The 13,219-nt window shown below is 38.4% G+C and overlaps 1 protein-coding gene across 5 annotated transcripts in view; it reads left to right on the top strand.

The window, feature by feature from the left end:
- METTL24 (methyltransferase like 24) overlaps positions 1–13,219 on the top strand; it is a 173,710-nt gene that overhangs the window by 105,867 nt on the left and 54,624 nt on the right. For 4 of the 5 annotated variants that reach the window (XM_055261165.2, XM_055261183.2, XM_055261212.2 and 1 more), the window contains one exon: positions 4,388–6,692. In XM_055261165.2, the coding sequence (XP_055117140.2) occupies positions 4,388–4,702 (315 nt within the window). In that variant the 3' untranslated portion in view covers positions 4,703–6,692. Of the gene's footprint in view, positions 1–4,387; positions 6,693–13,219 lie in introns of those variants that run through there. The other variant, XM_055261175.2, reaches the window with a different exon arrangement.

The following is a 13,219-nucleotide window of genomic DNA, read 5'->3' as shown; positions in this document are numbered from 1 at the left end:
CTGGAGTAGGGCGCTTTTCCTAACTATTGGCCCTGGGAGTTGGCTCCTAAACACATTGCAAAAGCCCTATCGCAAAAGCTACCCCAAACACTGTTATGGGTTGAATTGTGTCTCCCCCAAATTAATATGTTGAAATTCTAAACCTTCATACCTCAGAATGTGACCTTATTTGGAAATAGTGTGGTTCTAGATGTAATTAGTTAAAATGAGGTCATACTGGAGGAAGGTGGTCCCTATTCCAATCTGACTGATGCTCTTATAAAAAGAGGAAATTTGGACACGCAGAGAGAACACCATGTGAAGATGAAGGCAGAGATCAGGTGATGCAGGAGCCAAGGAATGCTGAAGATTGCTAGCAAGCCACGGGAAGCCAGGCAAGCGGCACAGGACACATTCTCTCTCATGGCTCTCAGAGGGACACTTGATCTTGGAATTCTAGTCTTCACAACTGTGAGACAATACACTTCTGTTATTTAAACCTCCCAATCCATGGTCTTTTGTTACGGCAGCCCTTGGAAATGGATACAAGCACCCATGCCTCTTCCTCCCCTTTCCTCGAATCTCTGCAGTTCTGGGTGGATGATCACAGGGATAAACTTGTGCCTATGATGAGGAAGCTGCCAGATGGCATCAGGTCTTAATCCAGTTAAAAATGAAAATTCTCATTTCTTCAAAAGGTTTGTGAAAGTCAATTGATTGGATATTTCAGGTACAAGGAAAAGGAGATAATTTTTGATAGGAGGACCCCTATAATACACTGGAAATAATACCAATTAAATTGTTTCATCTTCTTTCTTTGAGACCTTTCTACCCAAGAATGTCTTCACTTATTCCAGAATTTTCTGGGAGTTAACCTTAAGTTGTTTTCTCCACAAACCTGATTTATCCTAACTATATTTAGGATTGGCACTTGATTATTCCCATCTAATCATTTGTATGATTTTTAGTGGCATAATTGTTGAAAGCTGATATTAGAATCTTAAAAGTGGCATATCCTATTCAGCAATGTTTAGTGCTTTATAATAACAATAATATTGGATGCATTATGGAGTAATAATGGAAATCACATTTGCAAAATCGTTGCAGTAATGGGACGTTTTAAAATGTGAGAAATAGAAAAAGCACACTGGAAGAGCAGAGCATGTTTTATTCACAGCCTTTTGGCTGCCTGCCCTCTCAGGTCAGAAGGCAGCGAAGAGCTTCTGTGCTCCCTGGGGGGCACCATCCTGGGCTGCATGATTTAGATCAACCTATACAATTCTGATTGAAGTGGGGGATTTTCAGTCACTGGAATCCAAAGAGGGTGAGAGTGTTGTTATGTTTGAAAATACTTTTTGCTCTTTAGAATAGATTAGCATTTTATAAATGAAAATTGGATTTTCAAAGAAAGCCTATGTTTACTACGATTTAGCCTAATAATTTGGTTCCCTTTGATTTGCTCATAACTTCTGATTGATAGTTTATTTTTAAGACATTTGGAATAAATATACAAAACATATTCCTTATACATCACTAATAGAGTTTTTAGGTTAATTTAAAGCTGATGAACTTTACTCTGTCTCTTTAATACTTCGATGTATTCCTCACATTCAACATGAGCAAACTCACAGAAAACCACGGTGAACATGAATCTGTAAGGAACCTAAGACATTCTTGGCTATGTGAATTGATAGAACAAATGCTGGTTTTGGGTTTTGGATACTTTCTGTACCAATTAGAAAATTTTATAAAGTTTTGATTAAATATTGCCTTTGGCAGCTTAATTCCCCTTAATCCAGGAGTATTCTGTTTAAAATTTGCCAAGATTGAACAAAGCCATGGACATGCCAGAGCAGGAGAGATGGAAAAAAGAGTGAATTAATTTCTTTATTAACAATGTTATTTATTTATTTATTTTGTAGAGATGAGGTCTCACTATGTTGTCCAAGGTTGTCTTGAACTCCTGGGCTCAAGTGATCCGCCTGCTGTGATTACAGGCATGAGCCACCACACCCGGCTAAATTTCACTGTGTCTGATTCACAGGAATTATTTTAGCCTGGTGTGTATTCACATGCAACCTGTCTTTGCTCAGTTCCTCTCATGAAGAAAGGTTTTGTTTTGTTTTAACTTTTTCTCTTTGAGTTTGGAACTATTGAATGGACAAACTGGTTTACAGACACCCAGGCTTTCCTAAGGCACTCAGTATTCTTCGGGTATTACCATCACTTTTTCCTTGGTGGACCAGGAGGTACAATCCAAGGCAAGAATGTGAAACCATGTCCTACAGAGTCTCAGGCATCAGGACAGAGCCAATTTTCTTGTAGCTGTTATATGTAAATTCTGTGTACCTTCTCTTCCATTCAACTCTGAAATCACCCAAGGAATGTGTGTTAGGCTGTTCTTGTGTTGCTATAAAGAAATAGCTAAGGCTGAGTAATTTATAAAGCAAAGAGGCTTACTTGGCTTATGGTTCTGCAGGCTGTACCAGGAAGCATAGTGCCAGTATCTGCTCCTGGTGAGGCCTCAGGGAGCTTACAAACATGGTGGAGGGTGAAGAGGTACCAGCCTATCAGATGGCAAGAGCGGGAACAAGAGAGAGGGGGGCAGAGGTGCCACACTCTTTCTAAATAGCCAGATCTTACGTGAACTCAGAGCTAGAGCTCACTCACTACTATCTCGAGGACAGCACCAAACCATTCATGAGGGATCCACCCCTATGACCCAAACACCTCTCACCAGACCCCACTTCCAACATTGGGAATCATATTTCAAAATGATATTTGGAGGGGACAAACATCCAAACTATGTCAGAATAGTTTGGATGTGGCACAAGGGGCCTCACATTTGAGCCTCATATGAGAAACTTATCGAACAGACATGCAGTGAGAAGGGAAAGAATGGGTAGCATGCGTCTTGTTGTTTATCTGTTTTTCTAAACAAGCAAAGGTATTTTCACTTTCATGGGGCAGGATATTCATGACTTCAGTCAGCAGCTTCCTGAAGGGCTGCTTAAGGTTCTGCTGTCCCCTCTTGGGGCTATAGCCTTTGCTCTTTTGCAATGACTTCCTCCAGCCTCGTTATTCCAGTTTATGTCTGAATGCTGTCAGCTTTCCTCCATGTGGTAAAATTATCCCTATTGAAAAGTGCTCTGCAAATGTAAAGTGGCAATATTAATAATAATACTTTACTCACTGACCCATATTCACTCTCCAGATAGCACCTTATTTTCCAAACTCCAAACCTCTTTGAGACTCTGAGTTACCCATTTTTCCTCTTGGGTGTATTGGAAGAGGCAATGTTATGTAGGGGTTAAGAACACAGGCTCTGTAGACAGACTCTGTTCAGAGTTCACCACTGCCTCTCTAGCCATGTGACTGGGGATGGGTTCCTCACTGAGTCTCGTTTCCTAAACTTTAATTAGGGATACTCACAGAATCACCCTTACAGCATTATTGAGAGGATTAAATGGATATTGCAAGGGGAAGCCCTTAGCATGGTGTCAGGCACATATAACTACTTGGTAAAAATGAACTTTCATTGTGTTTAGGGTTCTGGTGTTCTAATGGATTTTTTGCACAGGCAGCAAAAAGGAGCTGATTCTCATAACTTGATTAATTGCAAAATGTTGATATTCCAATCCTCTTCTTCCTTTATTCTGTCTCCTTTGAATGTGAACTTGTGTTCATTAAATAAGCAGAGGATGGTGTTGCTGCTTTTTTTTTTTTTTAAGAATGCTATACTGGTATGTACATTGTAAAGAAATCATAGAATAATAATATTTTTTATAGTCCAATATTCAGATACTCAATAACTTTTTCCTTGATGTCCAGTCTCGATGAAGTTGGGGTTGGGGGAATGAGGCCTGCAAGATAGTCCCTGCAGGCAGTGGCCCTTTGTCACTTCCTTTCTGTAGACACCTTCTGTCAGGACTTGGCTGAGTTTCCTGGGGTGGCATAGTTTGTGGGGTGCACAGAGGTCTGTGATACACTCACTCTACCTTCTCCTTCTCAGATATCCATTCCCATTGGGCAGAAAGCAAGAGGGTCTGTTGTGATTTTTGCCTGGTATTTCATCATTTCTATATTAACATATATTAACATAACAGGCTCACGCGTGTAGTCCCGGCTACTCAGGAGGCGAAGGCAGGAGGATTGCTTGAACCAGGAGTTTTATACTAGCCTAGGCAACATATCAAAACCCCTATCTCTTAAAAACAAGAACAAAAAACCAAAACATTTAGTATGGAATGGGGTTAGAAATTCATGTCATAAATGGCCACTTGAAAACCACCCTCAGCTCTAAAATTTTAAAAATTCTGCTTCCTTCAGAGGTAGTTATAATGTGAAACTCCTGATATCAAGATGGTTTTACTAAATCTGCTAATCTCATTTCATTGCTTTGTTACAGATTGACATTCTCAAGGCAGATCTGGAAAGTGCAGAATGGAAAGTTTTGGAAAATCTTATTCTGGAAGATGTTCTTGAGCAGATTGGACAGCTCATCTTTGAGATCCATCTCCACTGGCCTGGGTTTGAGGTCAGTGGCAGTGACAGCAGCGTTGTGCGGTTCTGGTACAGCCTTCTCAAAGAGTTAGAACAAAAGGATTTCAGGCTTTTTCACAGTTACAAAGATTTATCTAAACCTCAGCTATTCTTGAAGAAAGACATTTTCAATGCAAGTAGCTGTTATACTCTGAGTTGGGTGAATACAAGATGGAAATAGGATGCAGGATGTCATCAAGAGCACAAGAAAATATTTGCAGAATGCAGCGTGTCCATGATTCTAATCATGAGTTTACTCACCCAGTCTCCTGCTAGCCTGTGCCCTGCTTGAGGCAGGGAGTATGTTATTGCAGTGAATGCAGCCTGGTGCTTGGTATGTGATGGGGCACAGTTAATACTTGTTAAAGGGATGAACACAGTCACCCCTATTTGCCCAGACTCTTCCTTCACCTTAACTTGGAAGATTATCCCCAATTCATCTCAGTTTTCCCTAAAATTCTCTATGTATCTATAATCTATGAATTCACCAACATTGAAATGAAATTATATAAATTTTCTATTTTTACTAGGTTGGTGAGATTTTTAAGTTCTTCCCCTACTATTTAAAATAGGGTTTTAAATTTGAATTTGACTCTCCTTTTTCAAGGTTTTTCTTATTTACCTTGTCAATGATATTCTTTACAACCTTGTAGATTTCAGTCATTCCTTCTCAGCCTTTGCTGAGGCCATGCTGTGGCTTTCTAAGCAGCAATACTTCTGATTTCTGGGAACTCAGATGCACCAAATTCTGTCACTGAGTTAAAGAGACTAGACTATCAAGAGCTTCAACTCAAAGGTGTAAGTTCCAGTTCGAGACCAAGTCTGAAGGTCTTGACCTCACCAAGAGCCATGTCCCAGCTTGAAGACAGCCAGACAGAGAATTAATTCTTCCTTACTCTGCCTTAGGTTCTATTCAGGCCTTCAACTGGTTGAATGAGGTCCACTCACACTGAGGTGAAGAATCTGCTTTATTCAGTCTACTGATTTAAATATTAATCCCATCGAGAAATATCCTCACAGATAATCCAGTTAAGTTGACACATAAAATTAACCATTGTAGGTAGGTAGGTAGGCAGATCGATAGATAGATGATAGATAGATAGATAGATAAATTATAGATAGATAGACAGATAGATAGATAGATTTTCCTACCGGCATGTTTCACCATTTTCTTGACTCACATATTCTGGTTTCCATCTGGCTCCTTCCGTCTGTGCTCTCCTCACTGAAGTAAGGCCTTTAATGATCACTTCATTATGAGTCCCTGAGTAATATGGCTTGGCTATGTCCCTAACCAAATCTCATCTTGAATTGTAGTTCCCATAATCCCCACGTGTTGTGGGAGAGACCTGGTGAGAGGTAATTGAATCATGGGGGTGGTTTCCTCTATGCTATTCTCGTGATACTGAGTAAGTTCTCATGAGATCTGATGGTTTTATAAGGGGCGTCCCCCTTCAATTGGCTCTCAATTTTCTCCTTGCTGCTGCCATGTGAAGAAGGATGTGTTTGCTTCCCCTTCCACCATGACTGTAAGTTTCCTGAGGCCTCCCCAGCCATGCTAAACTTGAGTCAATTAAATTTCTTTCCTCTATAAATTACTCAGTCTCAGGTATATCTTCATAACAGTGTGAGAATGGAATAATACATTGGGTATTACACTTTTTAGATTTTACATATTTGAAAAAGCACTTGCTTTTTATACCTGAATAAAATTTATTTGTGCACAGAAAAAAAAAAAAAGAGCTTCAACTCAAGATGCTTTTTATACTCAACCTTAATTTCCCTTCATTTCCTATTAAACTAAGCACAGAGCAGAAGCTGGGTATCTTTGCTGTTGCCTCTTCTGCCTTCAAACATTATTTTCCACCCACAGACTTGCCTATGCTGTCAAATCTTTTTTAAAAAAATACATTATCTCTAATAATGTTAAGTGCATTTTTCTTTACTCCCAGTTGGCATCACTTACACGATTGTGGCCTGAGGACCATCATCTCACTTTCCTAGGATAGTTAGACAGTTTTTCAATAGTACCAATCCTTTCTACATTAAAAATTAAGTGGAAAGTTTAGGTTCTCAGTGGCTCAAATGCTCTCTCTCATTACTATTTACAGGATTAAACATATGCATAATTTTCTAAAATTCTATTTCAAATAAATAGCATAAAAACCAAATTATTACCTTACTGTCAATTAAATATATTTTTGGCATTTTTATATCCTGAGTATAAAACTGTATGTACATTGCTAAAAAATTGGGGGGAGAGAGTAGAATACTGATTATTACTAGACTTTACCCTTTTTCCCAATTTTGTACTTCCTTCTACCCTCAGACATTTCCCAGGTTGGCTCCTTGTTTCTTGAAGTGGTTTGAAAATGCCATTCCTCAAGTGAGAGATCAAATCGTATTAGACTTGGATGACCTCACTAGCTTGAGTTGAAAAGAGAACAGGACTTTCTGAGTTAGTTGTGATAATTAAAAAAGATATACACATGAGCTTTTTATTTTAAAACTCATAGTCCACTACTAAAAGTTGTTGAGCTGAGAGGACTGGCTTGAGTAAGTGTGATCTGAAAAGGCAGTTTAGTCATTTCAATGTACAGAGGTATTTCAAATGAGCAGAAGGGTCCACACACTCTCTAAATTGGTTTATACTGTAGTTTATATGGTGTCATCTCCAAAGCAAAGCTAACTTTAGCCCAGTTCTGTTTGGATTATATAACATTTATTTTCATAAAATTTTTATATACTGAAATATATAAACATTTTTATACATTAAAACGTGGAAAGTGTATTCATCTTAAATGTCCAGTCTGATCATCTTTTAGATATGTAACACACCCATATTAAGATTTTTAATTCGTGGAATTGGAGATTTAGGTCATTACTGAAAGCGCCTTTGTCTACGGCAAGTTGACTATTTATTTCAGGTTGGTGCTGTCGAGCATTGACTTCATCATGCTATACGTACCTGAAGCAAGAATGAATGTACTGTTAAAAAAGAATAAATCACGAACACATCCAGCCACACTCACTGATGAGGCGGCCTGTTTAATAGTTATCCATACTTATTTTATGCTTATTTCTAAAAAGGTCCTTCATTCTCTTCATGGATAGTTTGAAATTTGTGATGAGTATACTGATGGTTGTTAAGGTTTTCCTGCCTCTAGAGTTTATTATGTTTATCATGTAGGCCAGGCTTTCTTAACCTCAGCACTATTGCCATTTGGGCTGGATAATTCTTTACTGGGGGAGGGCTGTTCTGTGCATTGTAGGATATGTCCCCGAGGGGGCAAGATAACCCGCTGTGGAGAACTACTGGTGCAGGCCATGAGAAGGGGACCAGGCTACTGTAGCACTGTTTGCCTGTGAACAGGCAAACACAAGATCCTTTTATGAGGAACAGGCAAAACCATAATCATCACCACCACAACCACCACAAGAGCAACACAAACAACACATAACAAACAACCAAAATCAAGAGTTACTCTTTACTGAGAGCTTACTGTCTGCCGGACCATGTGCATAGCTTATTCCTAATTCTCCCAACAAGGAAGTTTATTTTTTTCCAATATTATGAGTAAAGAAATTCTGAGAGAGGCCGGGCGCAGTGGCTCACGCCTGTAATCCCAGCACTTTGGGAGGCCAAGGTGGGCAGATCACGAGGTCAGGAGATCGAGACCATCCTGGCTAACACGTTGAAACCATGTCTCTACTAAAAATACAAAAAATTAGTGGGCATGGTCGCATGTGCCTGTAGTCCCAGCTACTTGGGAGGCTGAGGCAGGAGAATTGCTTGAACCTGGGAGGTGGAGGTTGCAGTGAGCCAAGATCATGCCACTGCACTCCAGTCTGGGCGAAAGAGAGAGACTCCATCTCAAAAAAAAAAAAAAAAAAAAAAAAAAAGAAAAAAGAAAAAAAGAAAAGGAAACTGAGAGGTTAAATGGCTTATTCAGATTACTCAAGTTGTAGATGGAGGAACAGTCGTTTACATTTCGGTCTGTCAGATCCCAAAAAGCCAGTGTTTGGTCCCATCCACAATGCAGCTTCCAAAGCCTGTACCAAACATAAGATGCTTTGTCGAAAGGACTCATTTTTGCCTCCCTGTTAGTAAAAGGGGAGTGGGGGGAAACTACAAATAGAAAAGGGCTGCAAGTTTGAGTCAGAATTATGTTGCAGCATGCAGGTTTGCTGAACTTAAATCATCTACTTGATTAAAGTATGCCTGCCAAAGGGAAGCTTACGGAAGAAATACGGAGACCCAACAACTTCTCTGTCAATACATTTAGGTTGCCAGAAAAGCTCTTGCAGGCCTGGAAATGACTCTTCTTCTGGCTTGTCCCAGTACTTGTCACTTTCCTCCTGGGTTTTAGAAATGGCAGTCACTTGGAGTTGCTTAAGCAAAGTAATTCTCCTTTGCTTAAAACTAGTCTTTGACTTGCAGATAAATGAGCTAAGATGTGAATATCTGTGACATGCATCTCTTACATTTTTACTAGAGCAGTGTTCATAAATGATTCTGAAAATACACATTTGATAATGCTTTTATCAAATGAGTAACAATGCTCTTTTGTAGGTGTAAGGCATATGAGGATGAAAGAGATTCACGAGTTGCCTTTTAGCATAAACTCTGTCATAATTTGTTAAAGAAAAACAATTTTCCCCTTCTTTTCTTACAGTGCTTGTATTTGATGCAGTTATAATAGAAAAGCTCATCATATAAATATTTGTAACTATTTGGCATGTTCAAATGAAGAACTAGGGAGAAGTGAACAAATTTCTACTAGAATTGACTGAAGGTCCAAATTTACCTCAGGATAGGGCATAAACAAACTCACAGGTTTACAGTGTTTAGTCCAAATCAGTTATTCATGTAGGCATTTCTGCCTTAGTTATAAGATCTTTTAGTAAGTATAAGAATTGCAATTTTTAAGCATTAAATGTTTAGATTTTGCAAAGCTTGGATTAGTCCCAGGAAGCCAGGCTTATCATATTGTGCTAGTGCAAAAATGATGACTTCATTGGCCGGGCGCGGTGGCTCACGCCTGTAATCCCAGCACTTTGGGAGGCTGAGGTGGGTGGATCACAAGGTCAGGAGATCGAGACCATCCTGGGTAATACGGTGAAACCCTGTCTCTACTAAAAATACAAAAAAATTAGCCAGGCATGGTGGCAGGCGCCTGTAGTCCCAGCTACTTGGGAGGCTAAGGCAGGAAAATGGCATGAACCTGGGAGGTGGAGCTTGCAGTGAGCCAAGATCGTGCCACTGCACTCTAGCCTGGGCAACAGAGCGAGACTCCGTCTCAAAAAAAAAAAAAAACAAAACAAAAGACCTCATTTAAATAGATCATTCTACTTAACAATACAACAGTACCTCCAAGCTCAATTAGTGTAATTGTTCTTTTCTGGTGGAGATAAATTTATGTTTGATTCTTAAGCAGTAACATAATTCATTTTGTACTAGCCAATTGCTGATACTTTGTGGATTCAATAATACATTTAACCTTATGCTAAAATGTCTTACTTTTTCTTACATTGAAAGAGGTGCCTGAACTTATCAGATAAAATCATAACCCAAAGATTCAATATATTCTTAGAACTACTTACATTTAGAGATTATTGAAATTCTTTAAATGACTTGATTTTATTTCTTAAGAAATATAAATCAAGCATTCTTAATGCTGTCACACTTTATAACTATATGGAGGCTGGGTGCAGTACCATGTGCCTGTACTTCCAGCTACATGGGAGGATCACTGGAGTCCAGGAGTTTGAGATCAGCCTGGGCACCATAGGACTCCATCTCAAAAAAAAAAGAACTATGTGGAAAAATGGTTCCCAACATATTAAAATTTAATGCTTTCTTAAAACCACAACTTATTTTTCTCAGACTATTTTAACTTTTTCTTAGTGATTAGTTTTGTACAATATGGCTATCTGAAATAATAAGGGATTTAAATTTGGGAGATCGAATTTGACTAAACTATTCAAGACTAGACTAGGGAATTTCAGTAGAGAAACCAAGTATGCACAGGACTGATATCTAATCAGTATGTACCAGTAGAGAAGAGCTATGTGCAACATGGTGATTATAGTTAATAGCAATGTACTGTATATTGGAAAATTGCTCAGAGAGTAGATTTTAAATATTCTCACCACAAAAAATAAGTATTTGAGGTAATGGATGTGTTAATTAGTTGATTTAGTATTCCACAATGTATACATATAACAAATTATCATGTTGTGTGCCATAAATATATACAATTTATTTGTCAACTAAAAAGTATGTCCCTTGGAATACACTGGACATATTCATACTTTTTTGAAAAGTACCAGTAGAGATACAGTGGTTCCCCGGTGGTCCCTCTCCACTGGAGACCCTCTCACAGGATGCCCAGGCCTTTCCCCATGACTGGGCAATTAAAGGCTAATGCACAGCACAAAAGGCAGCTTCCAGGATCCTGACACAGCACTGTGGCTTGCTTCTGTTCTAACTGGCCTATCTTCTGCCTTACTTGTCATTGGATATTTTGAATATCACTCCTGGGTGGATCTATATAATAAATAAAGGTCCAAGTGTGTTCCATAACATGAGAAACTGCAACTATGTGTCAATAAAAATTATCAGTACAAGAAAATATTATTTCTCAAGGTTTGATGTCAGATCAAACATCATTTTCTCAGGGACCCCTCTTATTTAAGGCTCCCAGCTATGTGTCCCCACAATGTCCTCTATTCTTCCTGTCTTAACACTGTCTGTACTTTCTCTGCTTGTATAATGTCTGGTTTTCCCAGCAGACTGTACGATCCATGAGGGTAAGGGCCATGTCTACAGCCCCAGTGGCTAGGTAAAAAGGGCTCAATAAATTTTTGTTGAATATAAATTTAAAAAGCTATTTCCATATAATTTTTCTAAAAAATTATTTCATCATTTGTTATTGAAGTTTTTTCTGGCATTAAAAATACCTTTGGAATTTAGATGGACCACTGTCTCTCATTTTGTTATTTAAATTTGGACACAATTTGTTCTTTTCTCAACATGGCTGTTCATTGCATTGCATGGGGTAGTCCCTATTCCTGATTAAATGATGCCAACCTGGAAATCTTCTTGGTCTTGGAGAACTGAGAACCATATAATAGTTGAATTGAATGAATACAATAATAATTGAAGGTTCAATTATTATTATAAGATATCTGAGTCCTAGGATATTAAACCTCAATCTTTCTCATTGTCCTTTCTTTGTAGCAACTCCCAGCAGTCATTTTTAGAGTCAGTATATGGAACCACAATTCAGTATCATGGAAATATTTTTCAGTTAATGAGAGAAGGAAGGAAGGATGATGCAAGACTATTTCTACCAAAGATAGGGGTTAGTATTTTTACAAAAATGATTCAAGCCATAGTTTTTATAGGACATGGAGTAGAAAGTGCGTAATAAAAACAATAGTTGAAAGAGTAAAATCAAGCTGAGAAAAGGTATTGTAGAGACTGAAATATGAGCCAGAGATTTCCTTTTGGGCAAAGAGAAAGTGATGGGGGCACAACTCTGATGGAAGGAGCCATGAGAGTGTCTTCAGTTACAGGTTTTGTTTTACTAAAGGATGAAATAAACACTATGTAAATAGCTGTTTCTTTTAAATTACCTAGCTCAGAGACAGCAAGCCTAGAAGCCACAAAGGTTATAACATGAATCCAACAGTTTTAAAAATATACAATTAAGTGACATTATATAGAGGCAGGACAGTAGGATGAAGTCAGAGACTCTTGCTATTGCTGCTAACTAGCTGTGTTATATCAAGCAAGTCTTCACCTTTCTTGAAGTATTTCCTTAGGTTAGAATATTTAATTTCTAAAGTTTCTTCTAGCTTGAAAATTTCATTATTTTGACTACTGTGATTAGATGAGGCTTAGACAATGGTAAGATAATTTCTTAATTTGTATGCTGCTATGGTCTGAATACTTTGTCACCCTCCAAAATTCATATGTTGAAATACTCCCGACGTGTTGGTATTATGCGGTGGGGCCTTTAGAAAGTAACTAGGTCATGAGGGCAGAGCCCTTGTGAATGGGATTAGTGCATTTATGAAAGGCCTAAGGAAAGTTTTTTCCCCCTTTTACAATGTGAGGACACAGTGAAAAGGCACCATCTTTGAAGAAGAGAGCTAGCTAGCCCTCATCAGACATTGAATCTGCTGGCACCTTGATCTTGGACTTCTCAGCCACCAGAACTGTGAGCAATACATTCTGTTGTTTATAAATTACCTAGTCTAAGGTATCTTGTTACAGCAGCCTGAATGGATTAAGACAAGTGCTATAAAGGGAAGTCTTCTGATAAATTCTAAAGAATCCAAAAGATGTGCTTATGCAGAAAAAGCCCAGGTGAAAGGTGAATCCATTATAATGGTTCTGTGGTCATCAAGATGAAGTACCCTTAGGAAAGTACCTTTTAGTATCACACACTGAAACTCAGATGGTTCTAAAAATCAGAATGTACGTTTTTTAGACTGCACTAGATTACATTCCTGTTTTTTGATTTTTCCAATAACATGGTGACATCTAAAGATACAAAAAACAATCATACATAGATCCCTAGAGATCCTTCCATATATATACATGTGTGTGTATATATGTGTTTGTATATATGCGAGTACATATATATGTGTGTATATGGTATATGTGTGTGTATGTGTGTGTGTGTGT

The sequence above is a fragment of the Symphalangus syndactylus genome, chromosome 2 (genome assembly GCF_028878055.3).
Source record: "Symphalangus syndactylus isolate Jambi chromosome 2, NHGRI_mSymSyn1-v2.1_pri, whole genome shotgun sequence".
Classification (NCBI taxonomy): Eukaryota; Metazoa; Chordata; class Mammalia; order Primates; family Hylobatidae; genus Symphalangus; species Symphalangus syndactylus.
The sequence above is the reverse complement of the archived record's forward strand: the minus strand, read 5'-3'. Positions and strand labels throughout refer to the sequence as shown.